This window comes from Alternaria infectoria, assembly GCF_024043175.1.
Source record: "Alternaria infectoria strain BMP 0036 chromosome Unknown scaffold_38, whole genome shotgun sequence".
Classification (NCBI taxonomy): Eukaryota; Fungi; Ascomycota; class Dothideomycetes; order Pleosporales; family Pleosporaceae; genus Alternaria; species Alternaria infectoria.
In genome coordinates this window covers 66537-79801 of record NW_026250727.1, presented here as the reverse complement: position 1 = coordinate 79801, position 13265 = coordinate 66537, and the positions used below count along the sequence as shown (strand labels likewise).

The following is a 13265-nucleotide window of genomic DNA, read 5'->3' as shown; positions in this document are numbered from 1 at the left end:
CATCGACACCTCTCCCAATCTAGTAACCCAATAACCCTAGACCAGCCCCTACAACTCGCACTCCTCTTCTTCTTCCCCTCTATCATCCCATGCCCTCCTAAAAGCCTCAAACCCCTTCCCACTCCCCTTCCCCCTCCCACTCCTATCTCCCCTAATCCCCTTCCTTCCCCTCTCACCCTCTGCCTCATTCTCCTGACTTCTCCTCCGCTTACTCTCCCGCTCAATAGCCCCCTCAACATAAACATCAGCATGCCGCTTCCGCATAAGCGGCCCCACAACATGATGCGGCGCAATAACAAAGCTCGCTTCGCCAAATGCGGGTTCGGGCTTCTCGAAGACCCTCTTCTTCGGGGGTGGTGATGGATATGGTGGGGAAGGGGGTTTAGAGTTGGGGAGGTGGGCGAAGGGTGAGGCGGTGGGGGAGGAGAAGGAGGATGGTGATGAGGAAGATGGGGAAGGTGATGGGGAAGCTTGAGGAGAGAATGGCGAGCGGCGCTTTAGACCGCGGGTAGATGGTGTGATGGGTTCGCGGTGGGTTTCTAGGGACGTCTTGCGCTTCTTGTTGGCAGTAGGGGGTGAGGTGTCGTGCGTCTGATCGTCACCCGCGAATGCGTCGTTTCGTTCACGCTTATGCCCCTCCACTCCATCCCCGTTCAACTGTGTTTCCGCATCGACAGACTCATCCGTGACATCCTCATCCCTACCCCGTTTCCCATGCGTATTCAACTCCTCGTCCTCTCTCGCCCTCCTCTCGCGCTGCCTCCGCTCACTTCGCTCCTGCATATCCCTTACAATCTCCTCAATACTATCATGACCCGTCGGATCCGGATTCTCCGCCCCCTCACACTCCCGCCCCCCATCCGTGCAGAGAAACCCAGCCACAGCCTCCGTAACCCCATTCTTGAGTTCCGGTGCAGCACGCACAACCGCCTCGACGCAGCAAGCCAGAAACTTAACATCTTTCTGCTTCCTGAATTCCCTCAGTCTCATCGAATCCGCGGGCTGGAAAGATCCCATGAGGATGTTACGGACGATGCCGTTGCAGGTAGGGCATTTGAACGGCTTGTGGGTGTGGTCTTGTTTCTTGCAGTTGGCGCCGCAGGGTTCGGTGCTAGAGATCCAGTGGCCGCAGAGGAGGAGGTGTGGGATTTGGTTGCTGCAGCGTTTCATACCGGGGTACTCGGGGATGAAGTGCCGGCTACCGCGGAAGGTGCCCATGTAGCCGACTGGGAGGGCGTTCTCGGGGATGTCTTCTTCGATGACGATCTCGTCTAACCAGTTTGGCAAGGGCTCTGATGGGGGTGTCGTCTGTTGGCGGTCTTGTTGGCGCGGGAGCTGGGAACGAGCACGGCTGTCACGTTCTGGAGATATAGGTGGTGTCGTGTCATTGCGCGGCTCGCTAGTGTCATCGTCTTCAGCGGCTGCACTATGACCGTCTTCTCCGGCTGGTGTCTCGACCGAAGGCCGGATATCATCACCATCACGGGAAGGTGTAGTTGCAGGTATCAGAGGTGACACGGGCGTTGCATCTGGCATATCGATGTCGTCCGACGTGGTAGAAGCGGCTTCGGTCGCGTTGCCCGTCGGCGCACTAAACATGGGAAATGGCGGTGGCGGGATGTTGCTCATTCTCGATGTAGACGTGTTGGTGTTCTTCACTTGTGAGAACAGGTATCCTGATAGTGCAGCATTGGGCGGCGGAGACGGTGTGCTGTTGAACACGCCGCTCGCGTACCGTGTAGGAGGTGCGGCGTGATTGCAGGCGGCGCGGTACGCTGTGCTTTCAGTCGCTACGTCCTTGGTTGATGCGTCGTTGGACGATGTGGTGACGTTCGCGTCAGCGGCGCTCCAAAAACTCAAGAGCTTGCGGATGGGATTAAACATCTTTGCTCTCGACAGGTAATCTTGGTGTGAAACTGTGTGTGGAAGAAACGTTGATAGTCGTGGGTAACGTGTCGGAAAGGGTGGTGAGAGTGGAACAGTGTTGTGAACGAGAGGTCGAGATATGGTGCATTAGGCGCGGGAGCTTTAGCGTCATCAATAACAATACCAAGAATAGTGAATGTGGCGGTTTGACTCTTGCATATGACGTTGTGTCAATATTATTATGGGAGAGTTAGTTCGTGCTTTCACTAAATGCTTCGTGACGGAGCGGGATCCGAACTTGTTGCGACAGGAAAGACATTGCATTGCTCAGGGGTATAGACATGCAAACTGCTATATGCGGCCGCTTAATCTATTTGGTGATATCGTCACCGGGCACTTTAGCATGCTGGAGCGAAGCACCGGTTGGCTCGTTGCTCTGCATAGCTTCCAAGATTTCGAGATCAACATCCGCTCGAGGTCCAGTAAAGTTCTTGCGCCCGTCGATAAACCATTGGAAAGTACTGATGAACAGTATGATGCCGAAAGCAACGACGCAGTAGTCTAGCGTTGTTAGTGAGGCCCAAGCACACTCATACTAAAACTTACTCATGTTGGACGCTGAGACAGGGAGCTCAGGCGGGAAGAGGAACAGAACGGTGGTGATGATTGTGTATGCGATACCGATCAGGTTGGCGATCCAGCCTAAGGGTCCAGGCAGAACGAAGGCCCTAGGTCCAAGCATCTTCCTCCCGCGGCAGACGTTGATTGCGACGGGAATGGCGTAGCTGACGCCCAAGGCGACGACTGAGGATGAGATGAGAGCGTTGAAAGCGCTACTGGACCCAATCAAGATCAATCCAAAGAGAATGGTCAGGGTTGCAGCCAGGATCAAAGCATTGAGCGGTTGGCCAAGTCGTGGATGTACCTTGGCGAAAACCCTGGAGAATGGAAGGCCGCCATCTCGAGCGAATGCATATGTCATGCGACTAGAAGTGGTCATGATGGCAATCTCCGCGAAGAGGATGCAGATCAATGGGAACATCAAGAGGCATGCGGCTCCAGCTTTGCTGCTTGTGGCGTTGTACAAGATTTGTAGAAGTGGGCCAGGAGCTGCAGAGATGATGGCTTCCGCGTCGCCGCCGGACACGAATAGCAGGACCATGAGGAAGATGAAGCCGGTGACAGTTCCGATACAGACGCAGTAGATCATGATCTTTGGACCCTCGACTGACGCATTCGGAATCTCTTCAATCATATGCGCGACAGCATCGTAGCCGGTGAGTCCGAAACCACCCTGGAGCAAGCCCAAGAGCCAGGCGATACCATCAGGCCAGCCCGTCTCATTGATGAACTCGGTGAAGACGAACTCGGCGGAAGCGTAGTTAGGAGATGAGCATGCCAGGGCTGTGATGCAGACGATCGCGAAACCGCCAATGGACCAGATGAAAGCGCCACGATTGACGTAGGGGAGGAGGTTGTTCATGAACGCATTGATGACGAAGGCGATGAGAGTCCAAGCGACGTAAATCAGCCAGACCTGCCATGCGTGCAGCGTGAACTCCGGATGGAACAATGCGATGAGACCAGATATGAGTTGGGACGCGAGGAGGCCTCCGGAGGTAGTCAAGGCGAGCCATCCGGATACGTTGATCCAGCCGGTGATGAAAGAAGCGAGGGGAATCCATTTCCGCGGGGTAATGACGGCAACCCAATGGTATCTGCGATGCGTGAGTTGACGATGCGAAAGCTGACTGAAGGTACTTACTGTCCACCAGCAGTAGGATACGCTGACAGGAACTCGGCCAGCGATGCGGCCAAACACAAGTTACAGATGCCAGCGGTGACGAGTCCCCAGATGACGCTTGTAGAGCCACCAGATGGCAAAGCCAGTCCGATTGACGATGACAGCGCAGTCCACGAGTTCAAGATGGCGAAAGCGAGTCCAAGCATAGACAAAAGACTGAAGTTGCGCTTCAACTCGCCTTTGTGTCCGAGTGCCTGCAACTGGGCTTCATCGTCCAGAGTGTGCCGTTCAACGGGTTTCATGATGGCGTATGCAGGTAGCTACCAGATCCGCGCGACGTGATACCAATGACCGGAAGATGATGATGGAGCAGACACTCTCTATAAACACATGGACGTGAAGATGCGATCCGGAAGGATGCGCGAAGCCGTGCTCTTAGCCATGCGGCCATTGACGTCGGCTGCACCGAACAGGCATGGCGACCAGGTCAGTGGAAGCTTGTCAATGCTTACTTGTGGTTCATCCACAGATAAGAGGCCCGGTGGTGGTCTCCACAGGGGCCAAAACATGGGGTAGAAGCCAATCAGGCGCCATAGCGACGACTATCTCGCGCTGACGAAACGGCGTTACATCGCGCAATTGCACACAGGCCTGACTGGTGTCGGCAAGCGGACGCGACCGTATCTAGCCGGAGATTGCGCGTCAAGAGCGTGTTCTTGGAGATGGGCTTGGAGATATGTGACGAGATCAGATGACAGCGAGTGAAAGGCATCGAGGAGTGCTGACGGAGTATGAGGATGGGGCCCGGGCGTCGGCTTGGCGGTCACGGCTTCTGCCGAAACACCATGATGGCCATACGTCACTTGTTGACTCGATTCCCCAACATCTAGTGCCGAAGACGCAGCGCGTCAATGCCACTCGCATCGTATATTGTCACCAAACCATCCATTAGATGACGCAGGCGTGGAACAGGATGCGCAACAATCGCTCGCAAGACTACGCTCCGCTCCCAATGAGCGAGAAGGAGCCGTCTTCAAACAGATCTCGACGCGAACAGCGACCGAAGGGCTTTGGACGTCGGGTCCTTCTTGTGGTTGGCGCATGCGTAGTCCTGTATTGTGTCCATGGGTACGAAGCACCAATATGCTGGAGCACGCAAAGCTGACAACCACCAGTCTCTTCACTTTCTCTCGTCCCAAGAAGTCGTGCGACACCATCGACGAAGGCTACCGATGTAGTCCCAAGAAATCGCACTTTTGGGGCCAATACTCGCTTTGGTATTCGGTCCCCTCAGACATCGACGTAGCTCCTCCCAAGGGCTGTGAAGTCACGTTTGCGAACGTCCTCTCCCGCCACGGCGGTCGCGACCCAACACTGGGCAAATCGATCGCGTACCACATTCTCCTAGCCGAAATACAGAACACAACTACATCGTACCCCAAGGAATTCGAGTTCCTTAAGGATTATGACTATACCCTGGGTGCGGATGAGTTGACAGATGCCGGAAGGCAGGAGATGGTCAACTCGGGGGCCCACTTCCACCAACGCTACCAGAAGCTGATCAACGGGAACGTACCCTTCGTGCGGTCAGGGGGCCAGCATCGCGTGGTCGAATCAGCGGAAAAGTGGCTTATGGGCGTTGCGCAGTCGCTGAAAGAGGAGCCGCGAAACATCGACGTGGTGATCCCAGAAGGCCCGACATGGAACAACACCCTCTCCCACGACGTCTGTCCCGCCTTCGAGGGCGGCCCACACCACGGTCTCGGACTCAGGGCGCAGCAGGTCTGGGCCGACAAGTTCGTCCCACCCATTCAAGAACGCATCAACTCAGCTCTTGGAACGAACCTCAGCGCGACGTCTATAATCTACCTGATGGACATGTGTCCCTTCGATACACTAGCGCACCCGTCTGCAAAGCTGTCCGACTTCTGCAAGATCTTCAAGGTGAAGGAATGGCGCGAGTATGACTACTTCCAGACGCTGGGCAAGTACTACGGATACAGCGTCGGCAACCCGCTCGGTCCCACGCAGGGCGTCGGCTACGTCAACGAGCTGTTGGCGCGTCTGACTAACAAGCCTGTCGACGACAACACCAACACGAACCGCACGCTCGACTCCGATCCCAAGACGTTCCCGCTCGACCGCAAGGTGTACGCCGACTTCAGCCACGACAACGACATCAGCGGTGTTCTGGCTGCGCTTGGTCTATACAACAAAACAAAGCCGCTGTCCAACACCACAATTGAGGATACAAAGAAGACGCATGGCTACTCAGCAGCGTGGAGCGTGCCTTTCGCAGCCCGACTCTACGTGGAGAAGCTGCAATGCAGGCATGCGAAGGAAGAGTCGGTCCGTGTCATTGTGAACGACCGCGTACACCCATTGGAGTTTTGCGGCGGCGACAAGTTCGGAAGGTGTACGTTGAGTAAATTTGTGGAGAGCCAGAGCTTTGCGAGGAGTGGTGGTCTTTGGGACCAGTGTTACGAGTAGACGCGTCTTTTCATTGCGACTTTCGTATCGTCCATCAGCGTCGAGCATCCAGCATTCAGCATCGCATCATGAGCATTTACGCGGGAAATCATTAGAGAAAGACATCGGGTTATGGGAAAGACAATGCCATTCATCTAACAATCTGAAACACCTTTGTTCCAGCAGCCATGCTGTCATTGATCTCTGGCTTGCCGCACACGTCCAAGTTGTCAAGGACCAACAAATGCTCTGACAAACTTCATCGCTGGCAACCTAATTGTAGCATCACAAATATGGAGGAAACAGCAAGTTCGACAGCGCAAAGGATGTGCCCAGCGAACCGACGTCCCGGTGAGAGGGTCGCAATGATCGACCTGATTACAGACATGATGGGACTGAAGATCAGAATACCAAAGCACATATGGAATGAGTACCATCCTGCCCCCCAGTCCAAAGCTCCCAGCTTTCAAAACCGAACAGGCCTCCGAACAGGCCTTAAAGTCAAGATACCAGCACATATTTGGAACGCCTACCATCCCTCAACTCCGCCAACTCCTTTCCACAAAACAAAGAAGCGACCACGAAAGCTGACCCTCAAGATACGATGCCTGTCATTACCTCCGCCTAACAACAACCGTGGAGTTTTGAGAAATAGGACTACTGATTGCAAGGTAAAGCTATTCCGCTTCCATTACGGCGGACCGAAGAGACAAAGGAAGGGGGAATGGCAGTATAAGATCACGTATGAGACGCCGTGTTTGGAGGTGACGTGTAAGAGTTGCTGGAGGTGGCATGGGCATCTTCTACGCGAGGGAATGTCGATGGAAGGGTAATAATGGGATCTGAACAGACTGGACTATGGCGGGAAGATCAATTCTGTGTTCTTTGGTGGTAGCGGGTTGTGGCAACGAGTAAATAAACGGGTTGGAAGAGCGAAGGAAAGCTTATTTGTGGGCTATATGTTATGGCATCGTAATTATCCTTGGAACGGCTTTTTAAGTATAGCCTGATAGATGCAGTAGTAGTAGTTCCCCCGGCGCATGGTAGCCGAAGTCCGGCTTCGAGACCTCAATACTAATCTCTAATACTACTCTCGTTTAGTAATCTGGCATACATGAGTGAAATATCGGGTGAGCACGTACTTGCATGTATCTTGGAGTGCCATCTGCGGATGCGGGTCTAAGGCGATGAACAGGGATCGAACACCTGTCATGGCGATTTGACCGTAGCAAGCAGGAGCCCTGTGGGCAGTGGTTCACCATCACACGTCACATAAGCCCACAGCCGCACCCAGCCTTAGCAGCCAGATGATATCAATAGCGATATGATATACCCCAAGTAATGCTTAGCATCATTCAAGCTATACCCAGCCATGTGAATAGCAACGGGGCAACACCCGCTCCGGCGACAGGTAACGGTTGACGTCACGACCTCCTTCCATGGTGATACATGTGTTCCCTCACCTCAACCACCTGCCATCAGCTCACATCTAATTCCATCGTCCACTGCACCGGCCCGTCACTGTCGCATCCGCCGGAGGATACCGGTCATCCGTTTGCGGCGAGTATTGCGGCCCGCAAAGTCACGGTCGCAGAGTCCTGCGTCCAGCCACAACAACTTGAGATCGGGATTGCGCCTATGGCCGATTGCGCGGGGTCAACACACAGCGTAATGCGACCGTCAGCACGCCTCATAAAAGCTAGAGGAAGCGCGAAGGTCATGGACTAGGTCTGGCCACGATCGGCCTGTTCAGCGATGCCGTCGTCGAGCCTGGTGCTTACCTGTCTTTGGTAGAGCTGGTATGAATGACGAAGTGTGCAGAAGCCCGGCCGAATACGAGGTATCTTACCCGCACGAAGTAGCCCGCTTTCCGGGGGTAATTCAGCAAGAATTATGGCAAAGGTCTTTGCGATGCTGTACACTGGCTAGCTGCGGAAATCATATACTCCACCTCGCAGCCGTCGTTGCAAGGCGAGTTAACAGAGCTCCTGGCCCGCACCATATCGGATCGCCGTTCGCGCCTCCAAAGTTCCGACCACCTTCCGAACCTTCAGTACCCGATCATCCCAACGAAGCCGCAGAAGCAAGCCGTACCGCAACACCCAACCCGGCCACGGTTCCCTTGATTCCCGGCTGCGTTCGCGTGGACCACATCGGCACGCGCCTCTTGTTCCGACTATGCAGCGCCCGGAGATACTCGCTTCAACAACGCTATCCTGCATACGAGCTGGCGGGTACAAGGTTATGGCTTTTTGTAGAGTTCGGTATGGAGTGGGGTTGACGTTGACTCGAAGCTTGCGGTAAGCCAACGGCGATCATGGCGGTGATGTGCCTCTAGCGCTTCTGCTAACCTCTATCTAGCCTCCACATTGATTATCTACAGTATCCCCGCATTGCGGAGATTGGGTAGCAGGCCAGACGTCCTCTGCGAATCCTATGAACTATCGAACTGGTACAACCTTTGCTGGCTTCGGCTTCCGCGGGGTGCGACTTTTGCCCGCATCAAGCACATCAACAACAACCGAACCCGACCTTGAACGAATCGAGACAGCAACGGACGTTCGCGTGAAGGCAGTGCGGCTGTCTAACGGAGCTATCGCCAGAACGTCCTCTGCCTCAGAAGAGCGCCCTGGGCCCGAGCCGGTATACCCTCCCTTTACCAGCGAGCACCATGCATGTTTCGGCGCGGTCAATCTACGTTATACTCGATTCGGCAAGGTTTCATCTGGAGATCTTGATGCGGAAGAGCGCCCTGCGTCTGTCATTCGCCTGCTTCGCTCTGACAGCCGCTCGCGTGCCCCCATGCAATGCCACAACAGAGTTGCGCGACGATGGTCGGAGGCCTACAGGGACCGTTAGCTATCTTTGTCGGGTCCCCAGTTGACCGTAGACCGGTGTACGCAAAAGCAATGCCGGTACACGATGCTCGCTGATTCTGTTTGGTCTAGCGAAAGAAGAAATGAAGATGGATAAGAGAACGTCCTTTGCGCACGCAGGTCATTTTCGCTTGTACAGATCTGCAGCAGTGGTTTAAGTACCGTGCCGAGACCATATCTGCACCGAGTCCTCAATCGACTTATAGCACTCCTAAGCTTCAACTGCTCATACTGCAACTACATCAGCTTTATTGTCTCTGGTCCGAGCGACTGCATCGCAACATGGCTTCGTTCGCCTACGCAATCTTGCTGGCAATCGGTCTGCTAGTAGCAAAGGTAGTGCAGCGAAGATATCACTTCCGCAACCCACCACTGACGACCACAGTTTCTCTACGTTGGTCTTACCTGTCGGACGAAGCATTTGCCAGGCCCTTGGTATACTCGATTCACTCATTATCGCTTGAAGCGCGCAGTCGTAACAGGGCAGCGCATCTTTTATATCGACTCCCTCCACGAGCAATATGGACCCATTGTACGACTATCGCCTAATGAGGTTGCCGTTGCCGACTTGGATGCCTTTAAAGAGATTCACAAGATTGGCACCAAGTACATGAAGAGCGAATGGTACCTCCGCCTAGCGAACTTCCCCAAGGCCGGTGTGTTCACCATGCTTGACCCACGTGAGCACGGACCGCGGAGGAAGCTGTTGTCCAGATCTTTCAGCAGGACATACCTTGTTGAGCATTGGGAGTCTGTCGTCAGGGACAAGGCGCTCATGGCTGTTACAAAGATCAAGGCGGATGCTACGCAAGCGACAGCCGACGTGTACAACTGGTGGATGCTTCTGGCCTCGGACGTTAGCGCTCACCTCGCATTCGGCGACTCATTCAACATGCTGGAATCGGGAGAGGTATGAAGATGCGACTATGGTTGCACACCAGAGCTGACAAGCCATAGCAAAACCAATTCATGCGCGTACTGAAGAAGCTGACAATGGGCGCTGGCATCATGGTCGAGATGCCATTCCTCCGCCTCCTGCGCTTCGTCCCAGTCCCAGCGATCCAAGAAATGTTCAACGCAAACGAGTTCATCCTCGCCGGCGCAGGCAAAGCCGTCGAAACCGCACGCTCACGCACCGGCGAAAACAACATCTTCGCAAAGGTCATCGAGGACTGCGAGAAGGAAGGAGAGGGTCACATTGACGACATGGACGTCAGAATCGAAGCCATGAACGTCATCATTGCAGGCACCGATACGACAGGCGTGACCCTGACGTACCTTACATGGGCGGTGCTTCAACGACCGGAGCTGCAAGCGGCGCTCGAGACTGAGACCGCGGCGCTAGCGCATGACTTTACCGAAAACGATCTCATAAAACTTCCGCTGCTCAACGCGGTTATCGAAGAGACGCTAAGACTCTACGGTGCGGCGCCAAGTAGTCTGCCGAGAGTTGTGCCTCAAGGTGGTACCAAGTTCGCTGGTCACTACATCCCGCAGGGTGTCACGGTCGACACGCAAGCGTATACTTTGCATCGCGACCCCAAGATCTGGAGCGACCCTCTGACGTAAGTCGTGCCTTTGCACTTCTGTCGCAATAAAAAGCTGATCCCCGGTAGTTTCAACCCACAACGCTGGATCGCCACTGATAAGGAAATGGTGCCTGAAGCGCTATCACCTGAGGCGAAGCTCGCTTTCCACCCCTTCGGCGCCGGCGCGCGCTCGTGTATCGGTATCCATCTCGCGCGCATGGAACTGCGGTATGCGACTGCATTCTTCTTCCGCGAGTGCCGTGGTATCCGGTTGGCGGCCAGCACGACGCCTGAGAGTATGGAGTTTGAGGTAAGTTCATGCATGCGTTTGTGGGACGTGCGTGTGACATGTGCGCTAATATCTGGTGTTAGAACTTCTTCCTCATCGCACCGAAGGCGCATCGGTGTGAGATCACGTATAAGCAGGGGCGTTAGTAGAGACATCATGTTTCACAATGGCATGATAGTGTAGACTGTTTGTAATGTTGAATCAGATTGACATCATGAAAAAAGCCTCTAAGAGCGCAGTGTTCGTATCCGTATCCGTGATCGCGGTTAACGTCACTACGGTGCGCCGAACGCCATGTTATGCCATGTATTCCGAACCATTCTCCCAGTCTCTCGTGTAAATCACCTTCCTTCGTGTAACTCACCATGAGTCATGTAGATGCGCCAGACTGCCGGCGCGTTAGCTTGGATTATCCCGGGAGCGTGCATGTGAAGTACTTACCGTCAGAAGAGCTCTACAAAACAATGCAAACAACACCGTGCTCCCGCGCCTTGTCCATCTTGACGAGCTTCTTGTTGTACTGCTCTTGTGTCTCTTCCTCTTCCGCATGGGCAGCAGCCTGGGCAGTGGCAGCTTGGGCGGCAGCGACAACAGAGGCGATCTCAGCAGCGGCGGCGGCAGCAGTAGCGGCATCAAGAGCGGCGAAGGCGGCACGCGGTGGGTGCATGCAGTGGCCTTCTGTGTCGACCATGCCGGCTGAGGCAGGTGCGACGATGGCGGTGTTGGCGGGGTTGGTTGAGTCGGTAGGGTTGAGGGTGGTGACGGGCGCGGCGACGGCGGCGCTGGCTGCGGCCGCGATGAGGAGGATGGCTGGGGTGTGCATTTTTCTGGTTTGGTGGGTGTGATCGGGTTTGGGTAGTTGTTTGGGTAGGGTAGGTGCGTTTTAGTCTTGGTGAGTAGGTCTGGGAAGGTAGCTTGCAGTTCTTGTCTAGAATTGCGTTGTGTGAAGTGAGTGAAGGAGAGATGGAGGAAGCAAGTGGAAGGTGAGACGATATACACGGCAAGTTGTGTGGGAGGCACTAAGCTACTTTCCCCAGTTTGGAAGCGACGAGCGTGCGCGGTCATGGGGATATTGGGGAGCGTGGGGAATCGTGGTTGGGGAGGGAAGGTGCGATGGTACGATGGTACGGTATGGGGCAGTCTAGTGCGGTGGGTATGGGAGCCAGTCGCAGTGAGGGTGTTGCGGATGGGTGTGGTGAGCGCTTTGTGCGCGATACGCAAATATGGGGTATGATCCGCGGGTAGATATTGAGGGTGTGATTCCCATAGTTGAATGTATCGTGTTCTGCGGGCGTCGTGGTGCGGGCTTCTTGCGAGATGTTGGGAACTGCGGTCGCTACCAACCTGGCTTCATACATCGCGAAAATGATTGGGTAGCTGGCAAACGATAGTATCGGAAAACTTCCAGTCGCTTTACGCAGCCATGGTATGCTCCACGGATAGCATTGGAAGGCATGGTTACGATGGTCGCACCAGTCGTATTCCTCAACTGTGGGAATGCGGTTTCTTAGTGAGGCCATGAATACCATTGTCGCTGCCACACTGGCATGAGATATCGGATACGTTATTGGACGGCTATGGAGTATCATTTTTTGCATGCTTCCAATTTTAAGAGCTTTGGTATGCATTGTGGATAAAGTAGATCTAAGTGGTTGAGCGAGACAACATTCCAAGGGTAGCGAAGAGGATTTCGAAATTCGTGCCCACACACCACCAACATAGTTCCGTGCGCTACCGCAGCAGAAAGTGAGAGTATCTCTATATAAACCTCCTCATCTATCCTAACTACTTAAAATATTCCATCTTCATCCCAAGACATCTACAACAAAGTATCTCAAAGTCAAAGATCGAAGAAAAATGCCTGCTCTCACCACATCCGTAAGCAATTCATTTTACAGCTGTTTCATGAAGTATAGACTAACATGCCTGATTCCTTCTCAGACCACCCCGGCAGGTTTTACATATACCTCCGTCATCCTGCCTCCCAGCGGGATGCCTATCCCCCAGGTCACCGTGGCCGACGAGCCTACCTGGCCCGAGGTCACTGCCTGGTCCACCTCCGTCATCCTGCCCCCCAGCGGGTTCCCCATCCCCATGGTCACCGTGGCCGACGAGCCTTCCGAGGCTACCACCACCGCTGCCGCCGCTGTCACCGAGGACAGCACTGACGCTACCACGGTCATCGTGGAGACAGATGAGGCTTGGGAGGCCAAGCTCCTCGAGGACATGAAGGTCGCTGTAAGTCGTGCTTTGAATGGGCTTGATATGGTCTCTGCTAACGATCATCTAGTCGATGAAGCGGACCCAGCGCAAGGAGAACAAGAAGAGGTGCGGCAAGAAGCGGTGCTCTCCTTGCGCCATGATGTAGGCTGTCTGCATTGGCGAGCTGGGACTGGTTGGGAGGGATAGTGGAAGGGGGTTCCGTTGTTTGTTAAATTTCTGTTGTGATCTCTGAATTCATATCTATTGTACCACTCAGAAGCTTTTTCTGT

The 13265-nt window shown here is 54.4% G+C and overlaps 6 protein-coding genes across 6 annotated transcripts; 3 read left to right on the top strand and 3 right to left on the bottom strand.

Annotated features, from left to right (window-relative positions):
- Positions 1 to 48: 48 nt before the first annotated feature.
- Positions 49 to 1884, bottom strand: J4E92_010549 (uncharacterized protein; the record flags this gene model as incomplete). Its single annotated transcript, XM_051501886.1, has 1 exon — positions 49 to 1884. One exon carries the CDS (start codon positions 1882 to 1884, stop codon positions 49 to 51), a length of 1836 nt encoding a protein of 611 aa, XP_051347883.1.
- Positions 1885 to 2236: 352 nt separating this feature from the next.
- J4E92_010548 (uncharacterized protein) lies at positions 2237 to 3912 on the bottom strand (the record flags this gene model as incomplete). The annotated part of the gene is made up of 3 exons (XM_051501885.1): positions 2237 to 2427; positions 2473 to 3584; positions 3632 to 3912. 3 exons carry the CDS (start codon positions 3910 to 3912, stop codon positions 2237 to 2239), a joined length of 1584 nt encoding a protein of 527 aa, XP_051347882.1.
- A 650-nt stretch (positions 3913 to 4562) lies between these two features.
- On the top strand, positions 4563 to 6100 carry J4E92_010547 (uncharacterized protein; the record flags this gene model as incomplete). The annotated part of the gene is made up of 2 exons (XM_051501884.1): positions 4563 to 4738; positions 4786 to 6100. The coding sequence occupies 2 exons, from the start codon at positions 4563 to 4565 to the stop codon at positions 6098 to 6100; spliced, it is 1491 nt and encodes a 496-aa protein (XP_051347881.1).
- A 3137-nt stretch (positions 6101 to 9237) lies between these two features.
- On the top strand, positions 9238 to 10919 carry J4E92_010546 (uncharacterized protein; the record flags this gene model as incomplete). The annotated part of the gene is made up of 5 exons (XM_051501883.1): positions 9238 to 9291; positions 9341 to 9865; positions 9913 to 10520; positions 10572 to 10794; positions 10857 to 10919. The coding sequence occupies 5 exons, from the start codon at positions 9238 to 9240 to the stop codon at positions 10917 to 10919; spliced, it is 1473 nt and encodes a 490-aa protein (XP_051347880.1).
- Positions 10920 to 11227: 308 nt separating this feature from the next.
- J4E92_010545 (uncharacterized protein) lies at positions 11228 to 12198 on the bottom strand (the record flags this gene model as incomplete). The annotated part of the gene is made up of 2 exons (XM_051501882.1): positions 11228 to 11600; positions 12191 to 12198. The coding sequence occupies 2 exons, from the start codon at positions 12196 to 12198 to the stop codon at positions 11228 to 11230; spliced, it is 381 nt and encodes a 126-aa protein (XP_051347879.1).
- Positions 12199 to 12765: 567 nt separating this feature from the next.
- On the top strand, positions 12766 to 13141 carry J4E92_010544 (uncharacterized protein; the record flags this gene model as incomplete). The annotated part of the gene is made up of 2 exons (XM_051501881.1): positions 12766 to 13011; positions 13064 to 13141. The coding sequence occupies 2 exons, from the start codon at positions 12766 to 12768 to the stop codon at positions 13139 to 13141; spliced, it is 324 nt and encodes a 107-aa protein (XP_051347878.1).
- Between the last annotated feature and the right edge of the window lie 124 nt (positions 13142 to 13265).